Raw genomic sequence first — 25,820 nt, 5'->3', positions numbered from 1 at the left:
TAGCTGGCCGCAAACACACAGGTACCAAGGGATAAACTCTAAGGGTGAAACCTTAATTCCACTAGTCACAAACACAATTTCAACAAAGCTATTGTTGTTGAAGCATCTCCTACCAGGTGTTTTTTTTAAGCTGCAATTACTTGTCCACACCTCCGGCCTACTTTCCAACAACTAGAGCTCAGTTGCAAGGAAGCACTACACAAAAACTGGTTAGGCTTCTTTTTCTTATTCCGACAGAAAGGAAACCCCATGAAACAAAGAGATAAGGAAACTCATAAACTGCACATCAATGGGGCTCTAGCACTACTAATTAGGTGTAGCCATTTGCAGGGCAACCAGTGACAGCCAAATGGGGACCCCTCCCCCCCAACAGTTTGAGGGGTGAATAGAGCTGCTCCTTTGGATGGTGATGCCTATATATGGAAGCTTTCAACCAGGAACCTGAAGTGCAGGGCTATGTGAGAGTCTAGCCTTTCTTGTCTCTAGGATGAAACGGAGGTTAACGCTACCCTCTCATTTTTAGGGCGTTGGCTATGACTGGAATGGGGAATATGTGGCCCTCCAGGTGTTGTTAAATACCTCCCATCTGCCTTAGCCAGTATGGCTAACCATCAGGGATGATGGGAGCTGTAGTCCAGCAACATCTGGAGGTCCATATGTTCCCCATCCTGACCTATGAGATGGCCTGAGACTGTAGTGGACAGCTGTTTCCTGCTTAAGGACAAATTCTGGGGCAGGGCAGGCGAGATTATGAAGAATTCAGGCATCATTAAGCCCACACTGGCCAATTCTATTTGCTTTTCAAAGCTCCAACAGTGCAAAAAATCTAAACCCTTTCTCTGCTTTAAGAACTCAAGAAGCTTGCAGAGATGCAGGGATTTTCCAAAATACATTTTACAGGAAATAAAAGCAATATATAGAGAAGGTTTTTTTTTCTTCCTCAGCATTTGCTGAGGGGGTCAAAAGAAGCATGGATTAAACACAGGACATCAACTTGCCTTCTAGAGGGTAATGTGAGGCCTGGAAAGAAATGAGGTAATCCTAAAGTCACATCTCAAGACTCAACAACAAGCCACCGAAGCAGTAGGCTGGTATGAATGCAAATCTTAAATGGCTGAAAGTTGGCTTTTGTTTTGTTTTCCTTACGTCGTTGCAAGACTGCAGTCTTGTTAACTCTAACACAGTAGGTGTTAGCGGTTAGCTAACACTATTAGATGGCATGGGAGAGCATTTCCATAGCAAGCGCTGGGCACGTATTAGCGATGGCAAAGGCCCTGTGCTATAACATTCACCCAACTGCCACTGGTGATATACCATCAGTGTTACTAACTCCTGTAAGGGAGTGTGGTCTCCACTTACTACCAGCAATGATAATGGTACAAGTGGTGTGTCAGGCAGGATATTGCTCCTGTAGAAGGATGCACACAGACCCAAGGAGTGGAAGGGACACAACTGGAGCTATTCCTCTTCCTAGTGTTGGCTATCTGGAAACATATTCAGGGTTTTCAATTGCCACCAGTAAGATACTGGCCTGCCACAGTTCAAACCCACATCGCAAATGGGGGAATAGGTGGAAGCATTCATACACTTAGTGATCCACCTGTAATATATAATGGTGGAGCCCCATTTTGCAAGTTCTCTAGCCCTGTAATACGTATATAGGGTTACATACTACAGGTGGAGCACTAGGTGTATGAATGCTTCCCCCATATAAAAGGCCCCCATCCTCCAAAAGGAGCACATCATGGAAAAACTCTAGGGCAGGTTTTTTCTTTTGACATGCTCACTTGGGGCATATGTGTGTGCGAGTATTCTATGTGGATATTGAAAAAGCATTCAAAATGTTCAATCTTACACCAGCAGTCTAGAATGGTGGTTCATCTAACGAGGCATCACAGGGGACTTCCGCTTGCCCATTTTATCCCCAAGTCTCAGGCTCCTCCCTCTTTTATCTGGGAGCCTCAAATGAGTATCCCTTGCTAAAGAATAAAGGGCAGTCAGCTTATTTGTCTTGCAGCACAGCTTTATGTCAGCTTGCACAAGGTCTTTCCTTTTTATTTAATTCTAAAACTTTTCTTGCTTTTTCCTATTTCCTTGGCATCTCTTTTTAACGGGCCCTCATTTTCAAGCTAACTTTAACTCCTCTCTTTCCTCAACAAGTTCAAAAAACTCTGCTTTCCTCTCTCCGTCGCTTCCACAAATACAATTGTACTTTCCCAGCGCCAACTCAAAACATATGGCGATTCCTTTTCTCTCCTGCATTTTTTTTTTTTGCAGGCAAACAACCAATCTCATCCTTCCCTGTCTCCAAGTGCTCTCTCCCCACCAACCAATCAGTTGTTTCTTCCTGTCTCAGAACCACACAACACATTTCTCATCTCCCACCCCAACTTTGCAATTATTTGAGAAATAAACCTTATTGCATTTTTGCACTCCTTAGCAATAATTCTTACGTGCCCTAGTTTTGAGAATATCTTCAAGGGCCTGTTCCATGGCAGATATTTATACCCAATGACTACTAGCCAACTTGTCCAAGAACATTGCTTTCTGTTTTCAAGCATCATTCATCTCTGCCATACACTGCCTTTCGGTGTTAAAAGAGCACCAAAAAGAGACTGAAGTCAGAAAGATGACGTGTAAGCCTTTGTACTGAACACACATTTGTTTCTGTGGCTTACTTTCAACTTTCAGTCTTCGTCTGCATGCTTCTGCTTTAAAGGCATTTTAGCAGGCCCTGTAAGAGAACACCTTCTCTAAGCATAGACTCCTACCATTAATAATTCCTCTTCTAGCATTTCTCTCTTCTTCAGGGTCCTCCCACATCCCAAATGCTCAACACTTTCCCATTTTCTCTTTTCTGCAGCACTGTCCAATCTAGGTTAAAAGCTATTGTTATGAGAGAAAGAGAGCATGGTTTGGAAGCAACAAGACTGCATTTGTTAAAAAAAGACATCCAACTCACAGGCACATTATGGGGAAATAGATACGAGATTTTTGCATTGTAGATGCAGCTCCGTTTGCTAGGCCACATGGCAAAGGGGAGACACAGGGAAAAAAAATTGCATCAAACGGTGGCCAAAGGTGGAAATTCACCCACAAAGGCATTTCCATCACTGGAGAGAAAAGACATTATCCTATGACATTCTGGTGAACTCTCAGCAAAAGCTGATCCAGAGTCAATTGCCCATTCTGTGGTGGATATAAAAGTGGCTGTGATGGGACCCTTTTTTCTTTTTCTGAAGGAAGATGCTGTTCTTCATTTATTCAACTTGCTTGACAATTCTGCCAGGCCATCTGTTTCATTCCAAAATGTTCCAGAGGATACTCTGGTGTCTTCTCTCAACTGGGGAGCTGCCTAGGACTTAAAGAGGTTGCAGGAAGGAGCTTTGCAAGACCCCATGTGCAACTCCTACTACTAGGCATGGACTTCCAATTCCAGCCACAAGAGGATTATAGAACTTGAAGTGCACAACAAGAAGAACCAGTTTTCCTTTTGCAAAGTCCACTTTGTGGTTTTGGAAAAAATGGACTGCCAATCCTTCAGGAAAGCAAGCTCTTAAACCACAGACAGGACCCTTCTCTCCCTTCCAAAAAGGCTGCTAGTTCTGCCACTTTGGACACTAGGACGCTGCTGAGAACGGCACAGAACCAGATGAGATTTCTGCCGATTTCACAATGGTGATGACGCTGGTGGTAGCGACTTTGGTTGGAGTGATGGGCCCTCGGGCGACCGTGCGGGCAAAGGTTTGCAGTGCCTCATACTTGGAGCGCAAAGCATCTAGCTCCAGCTTCATGCTGCTGTTTTCCCGAGCGAGCTTCTCTACCTCCTGCTGCAGCTCAACCCGCTGCCTCTCCAGCTCCTCCTTCTGTGTCACACGCTTGATGCGGCAGCTGGCAGCATAGCCCCGGTTCTTAAGTGTGCGGCGCCGCTGCTTCAGGCGGATGACCTCCTCTTTTGTGAGACCCCTCAAGTGCTGGTTCAACTCCCGCACAGACATCGACACAAGTTCATCATCGCTAAGTACCGGGGCGTTCTCTCCCGACTCCTCCTTGACCTGCAGACACCAATGTTACAAAGGTAACGGTGAATGCAAACCATTGTATAGCCTTGCTATTATAATTTGCTCTATCTGGGGCTGCCCGTGAAGACTGTCCAGAAACTTCAATGAGTTCAAAATACTGCTGCCCGGCTTCTGTCAAAGATCAGCTGTAGACAACCCATTAAACGTATTTAACAACTCACTCGCTTCCAGCAGGTTTCTGAGCCCATTCAAGGTCCTAGCTTTGACCTTCTCGGCTCTAAACTGTTTGGGTCCAGAGTATCTCGAGGGAATGCCTTCTCCTGTATGAAAATACACTAGAGCAGGGAGAAGGCCTGTTGGTTTTAGTGGTAGACCTCTAGGTTATTTGTAGAAGATTGGTAAAGGTTCCTGACTCCAAAGAGCAAGTAAAATGTGCTTAATCACTTATCTCTTGGCCTCAGTGTTCCTGACCTGTAAAACATGACTGGGATATTAACTGGTTGCCTTCGACATTTCTTTGTGCAGCTCTGCTATCCAGTTTTAGAGTTTTGTGTAAGAATCCCTCATCCATAGTTAACTCAGATGTAGATTTGTACTTGAAATCTGCAGGTAATCCATAATACGGCTCTTGGTGTAGAGTAGGTAACTGGCTCCACCCTAAGTCAACATTTTCATCTGACTCCTTCCTCTTGAGTCACAGTTTAGTGTAACATTCACAATGATAAAAACCTGGACTAACATTCTTAAACGTTATAGTAATTTATTACATTTTTAAAGTTGATATTATTTCATCACAGTTAACAATCTTATTTGTTTTTATAATTAGCATAAGTAGCAAGCCTACTGATGACTGAACTACCTTTTCTTTTTCTGCTGCTCTAATAAAATTAGTGCTTTAAAAACACCTGACATTATTTGGCAATATCTGACCAATGCCTGGCTAGTTAATTTTTTTTTAGCCAGTGAAATGCTCAACTGCAATATGTATATAAATTTACATTGGCTGTTTGTGGGCCTAATGCATGGTGCTGGTGCTCACTTTTAAAGGTCTAAAGAGCTTGGGACCCAAATATCTGATGAATTGACTGTTCCCATATCCACCTGCCTGTATGTTAGGATCTTCTGCTGAAACCTTGCTCTAGGTACCTCCTTTAGCAGAGGTACATTATTTAGCAACAAAGGACAGGGCCTTCTCAACACTGATCTCCCCCATCATCTATGTTCAATCTTGTTTGGTGCCAGGCAAAAATAAAATAAAATAATTCACCCAGACATTTTAAACTATTATGAATTTAAGAGTTTTTTGTGTGGATTTCATCTGTGTTTTACTGTTACTAATTGCATTATGATGTAATTGGTTGTACATGTCTCTCTCAACCCTAAGTAGGAGAAGGTGCAGTATAGATATATTTCAAATAAATAGACCGACAAATGTTGGCCCGACCAGACCGTAAGAAATGTCAATGTTTCATGGGCCACTCCACTTCCACATTTGGGTTGGCTTAATAAATCATGTGGATTTTGGGATTTTTCAGATGGGCCAGCATGGCTGCCTATGTTTTTGTCCATTTCCCCCAGCAGCATTAGGACGTAGACTGGCTGGAGGACAAGCAGCAGCAGAGTGACTCCTTCCTTCCTCTCCACAAGCCACATCAACCTCAGGATGTTGTAGAGGAAGGGCTTCCCATCTTCCCTCTTCCCCAAGGAATGGAAAGGGAAATGATTCAGACGATTATGCAGGGAAATTCATGGCCATATCAGGACATCCAGGAAATCTGTTCCAGGACCCAAGCTTATGAAGCTGTTTTATACAGAATTAAACCATCTGCTAGCAGATCACTTGGGTATCAGGCAGAGGGGCTTTCCGGCCCACTACCTGAAATCCTTTTAATTGGAGATTGAACCTGGAGATCTCACACATTTGCATGTATGTGCTCAGCCACTGAACTATGGAGCCCAGGCCCGTGAAAGCCCCATGAATTTTCCGACAAGATTCCATGAACTTTGAAAAAACTCACTTTAGCTCAGGTTCAGATATAGAATGTTGCCCCAATTACCAACAAGTTAGATATAGGCATGCTTAATTTTATAAATGTTATGAAGGGGAAAAAACTATTTTGAAGAAAAGGTGGACCACATTAGTATCTCCAGGTAAAACATTTTGGCACTGACTGCTTAAATAGAGCCAGGGAAGGCGATAATTTAGAACAGGGTGGGGGTTCCAGCTGCCATCAACACCAGCCAGAATGGCCAATGGTCAGGGGTGATGGGAGCTGCAGTCCAACAATATATATATACTGGATTACAATTCCTGCCATCACTGACCATTGGCCATGCTGACTGCAGCTGATGGGAGCTAGAGTCCAACAACATGGGCAGGGCCACAAGTTGTGCACCCCTGTTTTATACCACTTTACTTACCTTTAACGCTTTGTTTGGTTTTGGATTAGTCGTCATAACCTGGGTACAGTCTCCTGGACAGAACTGCTCAGAAATTGCAACTAGATGGGAAAAGAAAAAAGAGAGAGGCAATAGGTTAAAATATCTTGCAGGCTTAAAGGAAACATATCCAGAAAAAAACATTCAAAATGGGACTTTTTCCACATTCATAAGTAGCATTTCGATTCAGAGACCAGCACATATCCTTTATAGCTAAAGTCTATTTTAGACAATTTTCCTCCATTGTTTTTTGAACTCTTCCAAACTTATGCTCATTTCTGAGGCCACCATTCAGTCCACAAGAGACCATGCAGAATCCATACATACCTTATGAAATTCTGCAGAAATCCATAAATGCCTTAGGAAATTATGTGTGTGCAACTATTGATAGGGTAGGCTGGGACAGAAAAAGCATAATAACAAGGAGACCTTATCCGAGACCTCAGTCTAAAACCATGTGTGGAGAAAGATCATTAGGAGAATGGAAGATTCTTCCTGGGCTCGCCAATTCAGGATGCGATGGCTGGGTACTGTAGATGACTCAGGCCAGACCCTGCTGTATTAGGGAAGGGCTAGGCAAAAGAGGGGGATGTACAGTCAGCAATGAAAACACACTCCCCTATTTTCTCAGGCGAGCAAGCAAGCCTCACTCAGGAGCCCTTCAGGGGCCAGAATGTGCCTCCTGACCTACTCAGGCTTATTGATATGGCTAGCCTCCCTGAAGCTTTCATCATGGAATGTATGGAGATGGGGTTGGCACAGGCTGAATCCCAGCCTGACATCCTTTGGGTTGCAAGTTTAAGAGCCACTGTGAGCTTAAGCCCCAACAGGGTGCCACTTCCAGCACAAACATAGCGCAGATCAATGAGAATTTCTTCTGCTGGAGAATAATTAGTTTGGAGGGCGGGGAGGCCCTACCACCTCTGCCCCTCCTGGAACATTGCACTCCCTCCCCTTCTTGCCCCACAGTCCCAACCTAACCACACCTTAAAAGAACACTGCTGCCTCAAACAAGGGAGGGAATGAATGAATTAATCAAAAACAAAACTAGCTTTTTACAAAATAAGAACCAGGATGGTGGGGAGGGAGAACTGAGCAACAACATATCCTAACCTTGGCCACCAGTGGCTATTTCTGCTAGTGCGGCACCATGTGAAGCCTAATAGGGAGTCATGAGGACTATAAAGTTGTATCTGATTTTGCTTTCCTCCTTCTTTCCAATCCATTTTCTTTTTGTGATGTGCCTTTTTACATTGTAATGTTTTCTTAAGTCATCAGAAAGCCGCCCTAGTGGGCCGTTTTTGCTGTTGCTAAAGAGCAGGACAGAGATTATTTAAATAAACTAAAAGAAATAGGTCAGTGATTTCAGTATCCCACATGCTCTTCCGGGCAAAGACGGGAATAATAACTCAATTGGCTATCATGGGCATACAGGTGTTGGACACTTTTGTCAAGACCTGGAACCAGACTGCATTTTTTTTTAAAAAAACAAAGCAAAGGGTGGGTATGCCTAAGAACTTGCATACAGATCCCTGCAGATGTAACAGTGGATCTTCCCTCTTGAACATGCATTCTCCCTTTGTTCACTCTAGGCAAGAAGGCCCAGGAGGTTGCTAGCATTCACCGAGGCAGAGAAAAACTTAATATATGCAAATGAACACGCACAGCAACATAGGAAGCTACTCTGTACCAAATCAGACCAATGGTCCATCTAGCTCAGTACTGTCTATGCTTACTGGCAGCAGCTGTCCAGGATTTCAGATGGGAGTCTTTCTTTGTTCTACTTAGAGATACCAGGAATTGAACCTTGGACCTTCCACATGCAAAGCCACCTTACACAGACCCAAACCACTGGTCTACCTAGCCCAGGACTGTCTATTCTAATGGGCAATGGCTCTCCAAGGTTTCCACCTTTTCTAGTCCTAGAGATGCCAGGGATGCAACCCAGGGAGTTCGTCCGCCTGCAAAACATGTGTTCTGACACCAAGGTGCTCTGCCCGTGAAAGCATGGAGCCCAAATGAAATCTAGGATGATGTTTCAACAGCTAGGCGAGAACTGCAGAATAACAAACCAGAACACCAAAAGCAACAGCAGTTCAATCCACAGTAGGAAATCAGAGTGGCAAGGTGTGAGAAGATGAGAAAGCAGTCTGAGTTAGGAATCATTTCTGCCCAGGCTTTCCCATTCAAATGCCAAGTTGTTTGGGGAAAGTTCCTCCCTCCCCACTTCCAGACTCCCACACTCCAACACTACTGTGCCTGCAGGCCTACAAAGGCTTTAGACCAAAAGGGTACATTGTATCAGTAAGCCTGTTTGCTTATCCTAGATTCTAACATTCCATGATGTCAATCTGACTCTCCTCCTCCACCCCAGTTTAAATGAGGGGAGTTCTAAATTTGGAACCATTCCCTACCTGCAAGTCTGGGCTCCATTTGTTCCATAAACCCAGCCTTTCTTCCCAAATCTCAACAGATCTAGCTAGTTGGTATTTTCTACATACAGTTAAAAGCAAAACAAAAACAACCCCCCCCCAATGCAATATTATCTTGGAAATTTGCACAAATTAATTCCAAACACAGAACCAGGGCTTTCTGACAGCAGGAACCAGGAATATGGTTTTAAAAAACAACCCCCCCCAACTTTTACTTATACCCCACACAAAGGTCACCCAAAGCTAAGGGACAATAATCCCTACTCTTCATCACTAACCTGGCTGAAGGTTTAAATTCTCCACCTAGAAAAGTGAACAAGCTCCCAACCCCACCTGTAAGTCTCCAAATTTCAAAAACAACAATTCAAGGCAGACACACACACACAAATCACAAGACAACAAAACATGGTAAACAACAGGTTGGAAAAGAAAGACAGAGAGAGAAAATGCAATGCTTTCTCACTTTGTAGGGTCGTCTCACCCTAAGGTTGAGGAAAGGGGTGCCCTTCTGATCTTCCCAGCAATGTGGAAATGTGCCACAGCAATGCCTCCCCTCCCCTCTCTGCTGAGGGCAGCTGCCTTCACTCTCACCTCAGGTACACTTTAAAAACTACACCCCTTCAATCAGTGCAGGAGACAGTCTGCCAGTCTAGACCTCTGCGCCAGAGCCTTCACCTGCATCACACCGTGCGGATGACACAGTTGGAGCAGCTGTTGAAGAGCTGTCTATCTACCACTGAAGAAGAAGAGGAAGAAGAGGGCAATGCAGCTGTGACATCACAGCAGCTTCCTTTTCCCTGCCAGCCTGGGCCATACAATCAGAGGGTTAGGCTGTCACGCCTAAGAAGCACAGGCTTGGGGAAGCTGCAGTGCTGGGCATAAGGAACATCAGAAGACTGTCTGAACAGAGATTTCCCCTCTCCCTACACGCTCCCCCCTCTTGAAGAAGAAAAACTTGTCTCCATCCACATCTACATCGTGTCACACATTCTAATCATTCATTAAAAAAAAAAAAAGATACTCAGCCAAAGCATCCCAAGCATGATTCCCTTCCGATAGTTGCCATGGTGACCTTGGGAAAGTAGCCAACCCAGACGGTAACCATGGAAACAAGAGAAGCCCAAAAGCAAATCATGACTTGGGGTCATCTCTGTGCAAAGACACTGGGAGGACAGAGAGAGTCAACAAACTCATTCATTTCAGGGTACTCTTTGGGGAGGGGGAGGAGTGAAAGGGGGAAGTACAGGAGAGTCAGAGTCTGAATGGAGGCATGGGGGGAGCAGTCTGGCTCAGCCCCAGCTGCTTCTCGCTTCACTTGTGGTGATCAACGCCGCTCAGCATCATGTGATTTGCACGCAAAATTGAAAATGAGAAGGGATTGCCTTGCAATTCTCTTGCAGGCCCCTCCTTCTTCGGAGCATAGTTGCTTTGTATCAAGTCAGACCATTGGTCCATCTAGCTCAGTACTGCCCACATTGACTGGCAACAGCTCCCCAGGGTTTCAGATAAGGATTCTCTCCTAACTCTACCTGGGGATGGCTGGGGACTTCTGCACAGAAGCAGGTGCTCTGCAACGGAGCCAAATGCCTTATGGCTCAGCCTCTCTTCTCAAACAACTGAACAACACTCCACATCTGTGGCTATGCTTCTTTAAAGAAAGAGGTGTGGAGTAATGTAATGCAACACAGAAAAGTACCTCTGAGTATGTGCAGCGTGCCTTCCTCTCCTTGCTAAGCAACCACACACTGAGGTTAAAACTAAATGGGAAGGTGTCCTTTGAGAGTCTGGACGCCTGTCTATTTAAACATTAAGTACAGCTCTCAGCAATCCTGACTAGCGCTGTTAGAATGCAATCCATCTATGTTTTTAACCATGAAAGTCTGTAGATTATTACAGAGGTTCTTCTGTACTGCTGATCACCTGCATGCTGATACTTTGAACATGATTTCTGTAAGAACTGGAACAGATCAGAGGTAACTAGTTTGCAATAGAATAGATCCAGCACAAAGGTAGCCAAAACGTGGAAGGCAAATGAGGGAGGAATGAAGAAAATGCAAGCAAAGGGAAGGCTCAAAGGACTGAGGCAGTCTGGGATGCCAATCTAGAAATTTAAGAGGGAAAAGGCTATTACTTCTACAGCATCATCAATACAACTCGAGCACTTAGCAGAGCGGCAGTGTCTTAAGCCTGATGTGAGCAAAGGCAGACAGGTGCACTGAAATAAGGACAAGAGGGTAACGTCAGAGCCAGCCTGGCAAGTGTGGGTCCTGAGGGACAAGAGAGCTGGAGGATACCACACGGATATGCTAGAAGGGAGTTTCAGGCCTCAGGATCTCCTAGGGAGAAGTGGTTTAAGAAAGCAGAAGACTTTGCAGCAGCTGAGAGTGGTTTAGTCAGTGAAGCAAAAGTCACAGACAAGCCACATAACGTGAAATAAGGTGGGGCAAGGCCCTGGAGAGCTTTGCAGCTAGCTAGAAAGGAGCCCAGCAGCATTACCTTGGACTTGCAGAGCCTTCCCTATGCCCTTGCTCATTCCTTTACAGCTCTCCTCTCCTGCCCTCATGTTTGGACTTTGCCATGCACCAGGGAAGCCTCCTCACTGCTCCTGGCAACTCCTCTGTGGAAGGCAGGCCATGCAGGCAAGAGAGGCATGAAGGCAGGACTGCCGGGGCCCTCTCCCCAAACGTTTTCGGTGAGAAAGTCAAGGAAGCAGAGTGGAATGTGGCATGAAGGAAACAGGCTCAGTTCTCCTCCCTGTCTATCTGTACATACACAAACACACACACACACATGCAGCATGCCTCAGGCCACGCATCCCTTCGGTGCCATAGCTATGCAATGAGTCACCAGCTGTTTACAGAGTGGGAGAAAGCTCACATTCCCACAGAACCAGAAACACTTCCTTCTCCTCCTCCCTGTCTTTCCTCCCTCCCCACCCCCACCCCTACAAGGAGAGGCACGCACTGGAGTCTTCCTGTACTTGGCAGAGCTCTACCAGAAAAGGGAAGCAGAAAAAAGAGGGGGGGGAGTGGAGGCAAATCTCTGGCCACATCCCACCAGCAGACACAAAAAGGCGTTTGATCCTGGACCAGGAAAACGTCAAAGCACTCCTTCCCTCCTCTGGCAGCTGATGGGAAGACTGACCTGGAGCAGGCTCAGAGATGGAAGGAAGGCGCAGGACTGCTTGGAGCACCAAAAGCTGAGAGTTGCTACTCTCCTGTCCGCCCACCAAAGCAGTTGCTATTTTTAAGAAGGCCCTTCCACTTCCTCCCATCTTCTGGTCACCTGCTGCATTTTCTGCCTCGTGCTTTTGCTGCTGCACCACATTCTTGTCTCTGATTTTTATTTATTGGACGGTTCGTTTCCTTTGTGCTCCCTAATTTCCAGAGCAAAGTTCCAGGGGCACAGCTGCAGGGTTGTGTTCAACTAAGTCCTACTCAGAATAGACCCACTGGAATTAATGAACCTGTTAGTCATGCCAATTAACTTCTATGGGTCTGCTTTGAGTAGGGTTAGCATTTAACTGGGTTAAATTTTCCTTTTGCACAAGACAGCAGCGGGGATGTACAGCATTTTGGTGGCACCCATGTAGAACGAGATGGAGAATTCAGACCTGGGTCTCCCAACTAGCTACATCACATCTCTCCAAACTGTCCATTCCCTCACCCTCTTATCCACACTACAGAACACTGGCCAACCTCTTCCTGGCTAGCAGGAGCCCCCAGCCAACACAGCTACTGAAGAACTATCTTCCAACATCTAGTGGTCATCACTGACCATTAACAATCAAGGGCACAACAGCCATTTGTACACTGTTAATAATTCTGACAGCCCCTTGTGTGTGTGTGTATATATCTACATTATTTCTTATGTTCTCATAACATCCAGCATGATGCTTAAGCCAAGAGACAGCGACTTATCACAATCTATCCAGTGAACTTTGCATGTGGTTCACCCACATCCATGCTAATACTGTGAATTCCACCTTAGCAATTGTAACTATTGCAAGTCATTAGAGCCAAATGTGGCCATAAAAACCAAGACCAGTCAGAAAACTTGACAGCATGCTGCAATATTTGTAACTGATGTAAAAGAAATGTTCAAAACAAAGACATTACTTGCAAGCCTTTAAGTATCCAGGATTTAAGTATCCTCAACAGTTGATCACAAGCCATCATCAGGGATATCTTTAAAAAGCTCTGCACTTTTCTCTGCTGCTCCTGGCTGCAACCAGGGACCCGCTTCTGGCCGCCATATTGCCAGGTATGATTGAGGAAAACAGAATGGCCACTCCAAGCACAGCAAAATATGCCGAAAGATTTACCTTCGGTGAGTGTTTATTATTTTTTTTAAAAAATGCTGCATTCAAGCAGTATTGCAGTAAGGTTTCCTGGGGCTTGGGACTGGACAGCAAAAAAGAGGCACACTCTGGCTTTTGCTATCAGGCCAGGGAACCTAGGGCCACTGGGAGACTGTACCCATTCCTCCCAGGAAGAACACTAAAGCAAAAGGGAGGCCAATGTGGCCTCATTCTTAGGCCAAAGAGCAGCTGCAGGGAGCTCGCTTTCACACCATCTCCCTGCCTGAGAGAACCCTCCGTTCCAACTGTCAGTTGCCCCAGGACTGCAGAAGCAAGCAAGGGGAAGGACACGCTGGAGTCTGGCCCCAGCAAGGGAAGATCACCTGGCTCCAGCTGGAAATAAATGACCTCTAACGGCTCACCACTCCATTCTGGCCTTGAAGGTCTGATCTCCCTCCTCTGCCTTTTCCCTCCAATCTCCTGGGTCTCTTTCATTTGGAAGCTGGACAGCAGCCCCCACTTTCTCTTTTAATTATGTGAGCCACTTTAGTAGATAATAATTGCCTGAAAAGTGAGATTAAAAATACAGTAAATAAATAAGGTATAATAATGGTTGATAACTTCAAGGCAGCTGGGCAGAAGCGGGAGGCTGGCCCATCCAGCAGCGAACAATTATATGTGCAGTGGTGCTTTAGAAGCTCATTCCAGCACATGAAAAACTGGTGCTGCTATAAGCACCTATAAATCAGTTTGACCTTCCAGTGCTCGCACAGGAAGCCAGCTTTTTATCAACAAGTCAACCCACATGTGTGGTCTGAGTGCGACCCTTGGAGCTACAAATGCCAACTGTTCTCATCTCCACTGCAATTATTGCCACAGCCTGCTTGGATAACTCACTCAAGTCTGCCAAGGCACATGACCTTGCCTGTGAGTAAGGACTAAAAAAAAAAAAATCTTCACACTGCCTTCATCTCAGCTTTTTAAATTATTACTGTTAATTATTATTTATTATTTAGTCATTTTCCTTGCAAAACAACCCAGAGCGATTTACGACAGTAAGATTAAAGCCAATTATAAGAAACCCATTAAAACAACAAGCACAACACAACCTAAAAACAGACCAGCACCAATAAAGACACGTCTTGCAAGACTTGCCACGTTAAAAGAGGCCGTTGATTCTTAAAGCCCTTCAAATTATGGGCCAATAGCCTGGGTAAAAAGGAAGGCTTTTGCCTGGGGCCTAAAAATAGATAATGATGGCACCAGGCGTGCCTCCCTGGGGAGAGCACTCCACAAGCAGGGAGGTTACCAGAGCGTAGACAACTGAAGTTAGGCTGTCCCTGTCCAGACAGGGGCACAGTTGGGGCACCAGTTGAAGCTAATGACAGGCACTCTGTGCTGCTGAGGATGCTTGAGCCTCAGGTGATGGTAATGGATCCAGAAGTGCCCCCAAGCTATGTACCTGCTCCTTCGGAGGGAATGTAACCCCATTCAGTGCAGACCATGCCCCACCCATGTAGTCTAGGGAAACACCCACTATCAGTGCCTCAGTCTTGTCTGGTTTAAGCTCCAGTTTACTGACTCTCACAGCTGGTATAGCACAGTGGAGAGGACAGCCTGGCTGGAAGTCCAGAGCCTGTGAGTTCAAATTCCCGCTCGTGTCTCCTGGGTGTCAAAGGCCAGCTAAAGATCAGCCCCACAGGGAGTGGCTCAGGGGTGACGTGCCCTGCCACCTGTGCAGCCGTGGGCAAGCTGCACAGTCCCAAGGAGCCCAGTTGCCCCCCAGCTGGCAGTTGCGGACAAGGAAGGGGCTGGCTTGTGCAGCTGTGGCAAGCTGAGCAGGCCCTAGCCAGCTGGGGAGGACTAGCCTCAGAGGGAGGCAGTGATAAACCCCCTCTGAATACTGCTTATCATGAAAACTCTATTCATAGGGTAGCCATAAGTCAGGATCGACTTGAAGGCAGCCCATTTCCATTTTTACTGGCTCTCATCCAACACAGCTTGTGGTGTTTTGCAACTCAGTCGCCACCGAGCAAGGTGATATCCCTACAAACTGCAGGAGTGTTACTTGCAGGGAGAAGCTTCCCCTCCATCCTTCACAATTTCTTCTCCTTCTGCTCCATCAGTCCTTGCTCTCTTGTACACACAGACCAAGCCCTTACCTGCAACAATGCAGCAAGGATGGATATTGGCAATTATGAGAATTATACAGATAGTGAGCATATGCAAAGCACTGAATTTGCTACGAACTGGTGGTGGTGGTGGTGAGAGGCAATAAGGAAGACAGGTGAGTCATAGTGTTTACATAGCAGGGAGAATTCAACCAGCTGGCCAGGTTCCTGTTTCCCCATGATCAGAACCAGCAGCAAAAAAACCAAAACAGATTGTATCAGGAGCCACCAGACTGAGAGAGGCTTCTGCCAAGACATGGCTCTCTGGGGGAAAGCTGGACAGGGATCAGAGAGTCTTCTATGGTCTGGTAAGCAGCTTACACAGATGCTGCAGATAGCTTTTGATTACCAAGGAAGTGAATTCAGCAGATGCAGAGGGAGAGGCATGTCTGTGCATTGGACAACAGAGACCGGCAGAGATTTAGGGAACGGTCTGTTCACTCTCAGTAGATGGGTATAATGAGATTGTAATCAAACTGACTATGGGTATATACTGAGTGGTAATGTGCATTCAGTGCTTGAAAGCAAGCACCTTTTTGGGGTGCTGTAAACACGACATCATCCCTATGTTGTCCCTGACCACACTCTTTGTCCATCTAAAGGGCATTCCGCTGAAACAGTTATAATCTGTTTTGTGCCAAGAATGTACTTCTCAAGCACTTCCTGCATAAATGTGTACACAGAGTTCCTTCTCAGGTCACCTCCTATAGGTGCAGACCTACTGACGTTCCAAGGCTCTGCCACTCCCCCCCCCACACAAAGTTTAACTTGTCTATGAAGGAAATATGAACCAGTACAGTAACTTAGCCACCTCTCTATACCAATATATACCTCTGCATATCAGTGTATCAACACACCAGTTTCCAGCCCCTCTCTTTTGAAAGACTTTGAAAAATATTTTTTTTAAAAAGGTATGTGGAAACACTGAGTGGAGTTTGAAAACACACCCATCTGTGTGTACATACAACACAGATAGTAGCTGCCATCTTATATGACATAATCGCATGAAGATGTATACAACTGCAAACCACCATGTACAAACGTGCACTGTGAAAAAACAACCCCTGTTCATTTCAAAGGCTATGTGTGTTCACAGCCTGAATGAAGCTGCTTTAGACCAAAGTCAGGTCATTGATTCATCAGGTCTAGTATTGTCTACTCTGGCCTTTGCCAACCAGGTACACTTCAAATAATTTTGACTACAACTCTCATCATCCCTCACAATTTGCCATTGTAGCTGGGACAGATGGGAGTTGTAGTCCAAAACATCTGGAGGAAGCCAGGTTATTTATTTATTTAGTATATTTGTATGCCGCCTTTCATCACCAGGTGACTTCAAAGTGGCTTCCATAGCAACAACAAAACAATATAATAAAAACAACTCAAAACATAATAATAATAATAATAATAATAATAATAAACTAACACAGTACCAATAAAGGGAAGGCTGGTCTACTCTGACTGAAAGCGGCTTCCCATCATCTGCTATCAGAGATCCTTTTAACTGGAGATGCTGAGAATTAAATCTGGAGCCTTTTACACTTAAAGCACGTGCTCTGTTTTTTAAAAAACAAGTTACAGCACTCACAGGCTTCTCCAAATCCAAGGTCCAGGTCCTTGCAAACCCAAAGCAAGAATCAAGCTCCTAAAACTCAACATACAAGATACGAGTATAGAGTGTATTCTTGAGAACTCTGGAGATCCTCAGAAGTTTATCAGGTATACCCCAATGAGAAAATCAGTAATGGTAGACAGATTTCCTGAATGAATAGTATGCCCACTGGAAGCAATCTTCTCCTGCAATGCTCGGTTGCAGGGGAGCAGTAGATGTGTTGTGTTATAAAGAAGGGCCCTCTGCTCACACAGGGTAGTGGTCAGGACGAACCACTAATTCATGTATTGGGCTACTTCGGGAGGAAGGGTGGGATATAAATTCAGTAACAAACAAACAATTATGTAAAAGCATGTGTTTCAGAACACTGTGACATCCCCAGAATCTGTTGCAATGTGCCTTGGCTTCTTGGTAGGTGAACTGATGTAGACCAAGAGTTTGAGGGATCTTTCTGAAGAGAAGTCTGCCAGATCACAGGCCCAGGAGGTGCAGCTCACATTTCAACTAATAAATCTGAATCAGCCCACCTGCCACTCAGGGCTATTTGTTCTCCTGGACGATGGGGGTTAAGGCAGAGGTAATTCTAGGGCCACCATGCACAGCTCCAACCCAGAGCACTTCCTCTTTAAATCCCTTGCGACATCACTTAATCAACAGGCCTCTGGCCTTGCTTAGCCATCTAAGGGTTCTGTTGAGCTTCAGCCCCTTGGGGAGCCACAGCTGCCTTTCCCCAGGAGCTCTCCAGACCCTGAACAACTGTGGCATACTTCTCCTACTATCATGAAGAATGAGGGAAGAAGAGCATCACTCTGAGGAAGAGGGAAACTATCCCTTAGAAGAGACCCATTATGTGGGGGATGAGCAGATATCCTCTCATGACAAGGATACTTTTCTGGGAGGTGGAGGGATCCTGGTAGTGGGTGATTCAATCATTGGGAACACAGACAGTGGGACTTGAGATGGGTGTGCAGACCGCAGGGTGATTTGCCTACCTGGTGTGAAGGTTGCGGATGTTGCCCATTGCCTAGCTAGCCTGATATAGTGTTGGGGAGGAGTCAGTGGTTGTGGTGCACACTGGCACTAATGACATGGTGAAATGGAGTTGCTGAAATCCTGGAAGCAAAATTGAGGTTGCTAGGTAGGATGCTGAAAGCCAGGAACTCCAAGGTCGCTTTCTCTGATATGCTACCCATTTCACACGCAGGACCTGATGGACAGACACATCTTGGTAGTCTCAATACGTGGATGAGACAATGGTGTCAGGAGGAGGGGTTTGGATTTGTTGAGCACTGGGGAATGCTTTGGGACAAGCTGGGCCTGTACAAGGGGAAGGGGCTCCACTTAAACAGGATGGACCCAGACTGCTGGCCCTAAAATCAAAAAGGTGGCAGAGCAGCTTTTAAACTAATTGAGGGGGGAAAGCCAACAGGAGCCGAGTAGGGTGAGTTTGGAACCAATCTCCTCCTTAGGATGAAGACAAAAATAATTATGGAAGTTTAAATGGGGCAGGCCTAGAACTAAGCATTGTGAATGCAGGGGCACAGGATATTAATTCAGAGAGGCCAAAGTACCATAGGCAAAACCAAAAGTGTCAAAGACACTTGAAGAGAGATATTGTATACAAGTGTTTACGTGCTAATGTTAGAAGCCTCCAAGCCAAGATGGAAGAACTGGAGTGCTTGGTCTTAGAGGACAGCACTGATATAGTGAGCATAACAGAAACATGGTGGAACTTGTTCATAAACAATCTAGAGTTAAGTGTGAGCAGTGAGGTGGCCAAGTTTGCTGATGATACTAAATTGTTCAGGGCTGTTGAAACAAAAAAGGATTGTGAAGAGCTCCAAAACGACCTCTCCAAACTAAGTGAACGGGCAGTAAAATGGCAAATGCAATTCAGCGTAAACAAGTGTAACGTTATGCACACTGAGTAAAAAATATCTTAAATTTCACATATACACTTATGGGGTTTGAACTGGCAGTTACTGACCAGGAATGAGACCTTGGGGTTATAGTGGACAGCTTGCTGAAGATGTCGACTCAATGTGTAGCAGCTGTGAAAAGAGCAAATTCCATCCTAGGGATCATTAGGAAAGGTATTGAAAAAAACTGCCATACACTTGGAAACTATGTACAGTTCTAATTGCCTCACCTGAATAAGGATACTGTAGAGTTAAAAAAGATTCAGAAGAGGGCAACCAAAATGATGAAGGGGATGGAGCGACTCCCCTGTGAAGAAAAGATGCAGCATTTGGGGCTTTTTAGTTTACAGAAAAGGTGAGAAAGAGTTGACATAATAGAACTGTATAAAATGATGCATGGCACGGAGAAAGTGGATAGAGAAGCGTTTTTCTCCCTTTCTCCTAACGCTAGAATTTGTGGACATCCAATGAAGCTGAATGTTGGAAGATTCAGGATTCAGACAAAAGAAATTACTTCTTCACACAGTGCGTTGTTAAGATATGGAATTCACCCCCACAACAGACAGTGATGGCGACCAACTTGGATGGCTTTAAAGGAGGATTAGACAAATTCATAGAGGATAAGGCTATCAATGGCTATGCTCTGCCTCCATAGTCAGAGGCAGTATGTTTCTGAATACCAGTTGCCGGAAACACAGGAGGCGAGAGTACTCTTGCACTCAGGTCCTGCTTGCAGGCTTCCCATGGGCATCTGGTTGGCCACTGTGAGAACAGGATGAGGGACTAGATGGGCCACTGGCCTGATCCAGCAGGCTTTTGTTATGTGGCTCCAACTGAGTCCCCTTCATGTTCAGTAGTTAGCATTTTACAGGCTCACAGCTCAGCCAGAACAGGAGAGGGAGTTGAGACCACACAAGGGAAACATTATCGCTACTGCTCATCTGACTAGCATGAAGCACAACACGCTAAAAGTCCATGTGCCGATGCTCCAAATATCATCAGTGAGATGCTCACTGAGATAGCAGTATGAGATGCTATTATCCACTGCGTAATTATTAATGCAGTTCCCTAGGTCTTAATCTCTTAGATCCTACATAAAGAGCACCTAGTGTTTCTTCCAAGATGCCATGATAACCTCGATGCAGCCAAGACCGCAAAACTGTCAAAAGTATGGAATCTCTGGAACTGTTTACTCTTATAAAATACTGTTAGTTCAGCCAAGATTGCTTTTCTGATGAAATCCATTAAAAATGTGTATCTGTGACAAAGTCCAAACTTTAGCAAAAAAAGCCTTTTCCACTTTCTCATTCAGTCCATCTGTAGGTACAGTACAGGGTTAATTATCCCTTGCCTACAGCTTTGCTGATACTGCGTGCTGCCATTGGGTAGCATGGCTGTCCATCATGTTTAGGAAGTGACTGCAAGAAGGAAGGCTTCTCCGCATTACAGCCTGTATATGGAAGGAAGAAAACACAGCAAGCAAACCAGCAAGTTGTGGTTTTTGCCGGTGCAGAAGCAGCAAGGTAAATGAATTAAATACTAAACCACATCAGGCTGACTGGGCTAGTGGTTAGGGCTGCAGAGTCAAAACCAGAGGGCCTCTGAATCCCACCCAAAAAAGGAGTTACAACTTTCCACCCCAAGAAGCTGCTATTTTCTGCTTCTTTTTCTTCCCTTTAAAAACAACAAGGGGGTTTAACATAACACACAGAGAGAGAGAGAGAGAGAGAGAGAGAGAGAGAGAGAGAGAGAGAGAGAGAGAGACAGAGAGAGAGAGAGAGAGAGAGAGAGAGAGAGAGAGAGAGAGAGAGAGAGAGACAAACAGAGAGACAGAGAGACAGAGACAGAGAGATGAGCAGCTAGAGGTCCTCTATGGCCTGTTCTTGGCATAAGGATATTTGCCTGTTTAGCTAATTCCTGATTTGCAAAGGTCTCCTTTCTAAGGACGTTGCAAAACAACAACCCCCCCATTCCCTTACTTAGTTCTGAAAGAAGAGGAACAGCTTTGGAAAACAGGAAGGAGAAAGAGATTGCTTGAAACAAAAACCTCGTGATCTCATGTTTGGAAGTATCTCAGTTCTACAAACTGGGAAGAAGGAATCCCTCTAGCTCAGGGTGTCTAACAACAACTGAGCATTCATGTAACACTTTCCACAGCATTGACAATAGCGCCTTTTTGTGAGTGTTTGAATTGTTCCACACACGTTCTCTCTGTCCTTCATGGAGGATACGTCAATCAATGGCTATCAGCCATGATGGCTATTTTGATCCTCTATGTTCAGAGGCAGCATGCTCCTGAATGCCAGTTGCTAAGGGCAACCCTTCCTGACACTCTCCACAACAGATCTTTGTCTCCAACCAAGAGAATACTCTCAGTCTGGGGGTCACTGTCCATTTCCCCTCATTTTCCTTAGCACACAGCCACATCTCTAGTCAGAGGGAAAGGCCTATTGGCTGCTCAGTTATCTAAAGCAGAGATAGAGGGCCTGCGGCCTTCCAAATGTTCATGGAATTCAACTCCCATCAGCCTCAGTTAGCATCACCAAAACTGAGGGATGATGGGAGATGTAGTCCAACAACATCTGGAGACTTCCCTTTCCTAGTCTAAAGGAAAGATTGTGAGATTTATTGAAGGACAAATTAAAGGATTGTGGGATTCCTCCCAAAATATGTTTCTCTCCTAACTTTAAAAAAAGGAAGTTTTTTTCCATTGCATCTCATCCTCCCTCTCATAGGAGATACTCCATCTTGCATTTTGGACAGGTGCCACTGAAAGGTGAACCATCATCAGTTTGTAAGGTACACAAAGCTCCATTGTGAATCCATAGCATAAGAATATACGAAGCTGCCTTTTACTGAGTCAGGCCATTTGTCCATCTTGTTCAGTACTGTGCACACTGGAATAGGGACCCTATGGACCATCAGAAGCCAGTGGACTCCATCATTGGCCATGCTAATTGGGGCTGATAAGAGTTGGAGGCCAAAAGAATTTGGATGGCCACCGATTCCTCATTCCTGTTCTATACTGACTAGCAGTGGCTCTCCACGCTTTTAGACAGGGGCCTGTTCCAGCCCTACTCAGAGATTCCGGTGATTCAGCCTGGGACCCTCTGCATGCAAAGCAGATGTTCTAAGCTATGGCCCTTCCCTTAAGGACTGCATCACTGTGGCCCAGAGCTGGACTTGTCTGGCTCTGCAGGTATCAAGAGGGGTTCTGTGTGGAGATGTACAGATTTCTTCATCTCTTGGTCATGTTCCAACATGATCAAGAGACATAAATCAGAAAACATAAGACAAAAATGGCTTCATACATGCAATGTGGCATATTATACAGGAAAGCAGATTTTTAAAGATTTCAATTATAGTCCCCAGAAACAACACTATTCAGTCTGAATGATCTGATGCTGGCATTTTTCTTCTCCTGCATAGAAATGTGGTCTTAAAACTGAAAATTGTTTGTTGCCAGTCACCATACTTACTGCAGACAAATTGGGGCTGTCTCCTAGAGATGGAGTGTTTCCAAAAATGTCAGATTTGAACTAATGTTTGTCAATGCAGTATAATTACACAGCTGACCATTTCTGAAACTCAAGAGACCTTGAAAAGTCTGTGATATTGCTGGAGATCTGCTGTTCATATATATATATATATATAGCATCCCACTGGGTCCCTTGGGTGCACCTAAAACAACGTTCTGGTTAATCATGTCTAACCATGACAAATAATGGCTACTTTTACAGCTCAGCATGTGTAATAGGGATCATAACCTGAACTGAGCAAAGGCTGAAATGTCACGAACATTTGCTCTCCACATGCATGCCTTCCTATATGAGCACAGCACAGGAAAAAGGCTCTTTAATCCCCTTCTTTCCAGTAAGAGCAACGACAGAGGCTCTGGTAGAGCAAAAGTGCGTAAGATGAGAACCCTGGCAGAGAGTTTGTGCCCACTGGAGAGTGAAGTGAGTCCTTAGTATGTGTCTTGGGTTGGGTGAAAGCAGCAGAGGAGCCTACAAGCTGCCTTGGGATCAAGAGCCATGCAAGGGCCAGATTGGGCTCCTAGGCCACTAGCTGCCCATCCATGGTCCAATATAACCAGGGAGCCAGTGGAGTACTGGGCCAATATTAACCAGTGAGCAAGTAGTGCACTGTGCCAGTATTAACTGAACTGAAATGCAAGGCCTTATGTGATTTTGGGAAGTTTCATGAGAGCCCTGTAGGAGCAGATGATTCACAAACACTCCCTAGTTGAGAACTTCCACAGTGAGCTGTCATGTGAAGGTATGAGCAATTAAAGCAGTTAATGGCAGTTAATAGATTGCAGGGATTACATGATTTGGGAAAGAAGAAACTCCTTCTTTTGCAGTAGATCCCAGCACTGCAGAACCTAGTTTGGTCAGCTGCCCTCCACGGGTACCTGTCGCATGCTTCCCACAAATAACTGAAGCCTACTATGCATGCCATCAGGATGCATGGATATTAGATTGTGCTGAATGGGCTTTTTGATGTTAGCTGGCTGGGATACGCAGAGGTGCTCGTGCATGTTACCATCAAAAGTGCAAAAAGCACAATGACTCAGAGGCACCTCATATCCAGAGTCTCTAAAGCGAGTTACTTTGCTGACTCACTCAGCATGGCTGAAATTCCTCAAACCCAAGGCCAAACTTTCCCAACCACAAACAAGAGTGTTCAATCGAAGCTTGTTCTAATCCTGCAGTGCAGTTACACGATCATGCATAAAAAAAATGTTTAGCTTACTATACACAAGTCCAAAATGGATCAACACCTACATATCCATATCACCCAACTGCTTGTGTACATACAGCTTGTGCAACTAGTTGTGAATGTCAGTCACCCAGCCACCAAATAAACTCCACCAGAGCACACATATATCAAAGTCCTTTCTGCATATGTAGGATGGTTATTCCAAAGATTGCTGTTAGTGGAGGAGGACAAACTGAATTGATTGCCTTGCTCTTAATTACATTAGATTTTTCACACACTTGAATTTACCAGGTTGAGGGGAAGGGGAGGATACAACTAGTAGCAGGCAGAAACATTTAAATTCCTGTTTGCAGAATTGTTACTCTGTAACATGTCATCAGAACACCTTGCAGAAAAAGTAACCTTGCTAGTTTGTTGCAAGGAAAAGTGTTGTGGTTTTAGATTAACAGATTTGCTGAGCACTGATTAACCACAGCACAAGTGGGACCTGCAACAAAATGTTGCAGTATGGAGTGCTCCCCCCCCAACAATGAGCTTAGTTCCTACTTTGGGGTTTTCCCCTTGCCCACTAATGCTTCTTTTTTGTGCATGAATAGTGCTGTTTTGGCACTCGCCTCTAAACATCAGAAATAAGTTATATAAATACATGGTGTGTATATAAATAAAATATGTTTAGATACACACATGGGTATTGACAAAACCTTCCAAATAAGTTTTTGTAATCAGTGGAGCTAAAAGACCATGAAATGCAAACAGGTGAACTACTGTTTATAAACTTGTTCTGTCTGTACCTGTGGTTGTATACAGTTTGACAACAAAGCGGAGATGCTTCCATATGCCAATAAAGAAAGTTAGCCTTTAAGGTGCCAGAAAACTCAATCTAGTGCTAGGAGATGGACGAGATAGAAAAATATTTATAACAATGAAAGTCTTAAAAGAAACATTTTTGGTTCTGACTTCTTGGGACTACTCTGATGTGAAACAGACATGTTTATGTGGTTGTTTTATATGCCAGACAATGCTGGGAGGAACTTTTGCCTGAAACTCTGGAGAGCCACCACCAGTTGGTGTAGATAACACTGAGGTAGATGGACCAACAGTCTGACTCAGTATAAGGCATCTTCCTATGTTCCTACAAGTCACCTGGTCACAGTCTTTCCCACTACAACAGATGTATTGGGTTGATTTAAATTAGAGCCGTTATTTCCTCCCCCCCCCAACTTTTAATAACTGCTAACTTAAGCATGCTCTAACTTAGAGCAGTTTGAGTTTACCATCTATTTAAACTGGTTGTTCCTTTAGTTTGTTTGAATTTGCTGTATAAGCTTGCATGCTTTATATACTTGTCTGCCATTCTTTTAAGGTGCCTTTTTTGTTTCTTACTTGTTTGCAACCCAACCTGGAAACATATATATCTAAGGCGCAGGAAAACCCGTCTCCCCATCCCGGTGCCTTTCAGATGTTCTGGCTCACAGCTCCAGCCACCGCAGTCAATGGTCAGGGACGATAGAGGATCTGTTTGTTGTGATATGCACTCCCCCACCCCCACATGAGGGTCGCTTTTATTTTGCCACCACGTGCCGGACAAGACGGTGACTCAGCAAATTCCTCCCTTTCGCTGCCTCTCTCCTTCTCTCACCCCTCCCAATTAGGCTCCTCCCTTCGCTTCGCTTCCCTCTGTCCCGAAGGGCGCATGCGTCAGTCAAACGGGGCGCGCGCTCACGCACGCGCGGCCAGGGGGAGCCCAATCCTGGACCTTCCTTTCACCTCAGCAGGTCCAGCCGAATTTTCTCTCTCTCTCTCTCTCTTTTTTTTATTTTTAAACTCCCCCTCACAGAACCAGCCGCCGCCGCCGCCGCCGCCGCCTTACCTTGGCGAGGCGGGAGGGCGCGCGCGTGCGAGGCCGCCCTCCCCTCCTGGAAAGCGAACCGCGAAGCAAAACCGGCGGCCCAACGGCCGAGCGGACGGACTCGCGCTCCTCCTCCTCCTCCCTTTTCCTCCCTCCCCCTCACCGCCTCCTCCTCCGCAGCCTCGTTCTCGCCTCCGCCCTGGCGCGCGTGCCTCGAGCGAGTGAGTGAAAGTCAAGTGCTCTTCCCCGCCCCCATTGGGGACTGAGGGGAAGGGGGGGAAACAGCGGCAACGAGCGCGCGGCAAGCTCCTCCTCCCTCGCGACTCTGGTGCCCGCCAGCCAATCGGGGCTCAG

General features: G+C 45.4%; 2 protein-coding genes across 10 annotated transcripts in view; one reads left to right on the top strand and one right to left on the bottom strand.

Moving 5' to 3' along the window:
- Nucleotides 1–2,969: 2,969 nt before the first annotated feature.
- Nucleotides 2,970–25,764, bottom strand: MAFK (MAF bZIP transcription factor K). Of its 4 annotated transcripts, none has more exons than XM_061600340.1 (3): nt 25,630–25,764; nt 6,444–6,523; nt 2,970–4,055 (listed from the first exon to the last, which is right to left on the bottom strand). In XM_061600340.1, exons 2-3 carry the CDS (start codon nt 6,477–6,479, stop codon nt 3,621–3,623), a joined length of 471 nt encoding a protein of 156 aa, XP_061456324.1. In that variant the 5' UTR covers nt 6,480–6,523; nt 25,630–25,764; the 3' UTR covers nt 2,970–3,620. The 4 variants fall into 4 exon arrangements, with proteins under 4 accessions (XP_061456324.1, XP_061456325.1, XP_061456323.1 ...); XM_061600341.1 differs by lacking the exon at nt 25,630–25,764 and adding an exon at nt 25,488–25,619; XM_061600339.1 differs by lacking the exon at nt 25,630–25,764 and adding an exon at nt 25,001–25,174.
- The window catches only part of LOC133372093 (lysosomal alpha-glucosidase-like), a 52,620-nt gene continuing 47,114 nt past the window's right edge, over nt 20,315–25,820 (top strand). For 2 of the 6 annotated variants that reach the window (XM_061600337.1, XM_061600333.1), the window contains exons 1-2: nt 20,340–20,418; nt 21,631–21,694. Coding sequence is in view for 1 of the 6 variants with exons in the window: in XM_061600331.1 (XP_061456315.1) it covers nt 20,352–20,418 (67 nt within the window). In the remaining 5 variants the exon portion in view is untranslated. Of the gene's footprint in view, nt 20,419–21,630; nt 21,695–25,303; nt 25,393–25,442; nt 25,688–25,820 lie in introns of those variants that run through there. The other 4 variants (XM_061600331.1, XM_061600332.1, XM_061600334.1 and 1 more) reach the window with 4 other exon arrangements.

The sequence above is a fragment of the Rhineura floridana genome, chromosome 17, assembly GCF_030035675.1.
Source record: "Rhineura floridana isolate rRhiFlo1 chromosome 17, rRhiFlo1.hap2, whole genome shotgun sequence".
Taxonomy (NCBI): domain Eukaryota; kingdom Metazoa; phylum Chordata; class Lepidosauria; order Squamata; family Rhineuridae; genus Rhineura; species Rhineura floridana.
This window is presented reverse-complemented; position numbering and strand designations above follow the sequence as displayed.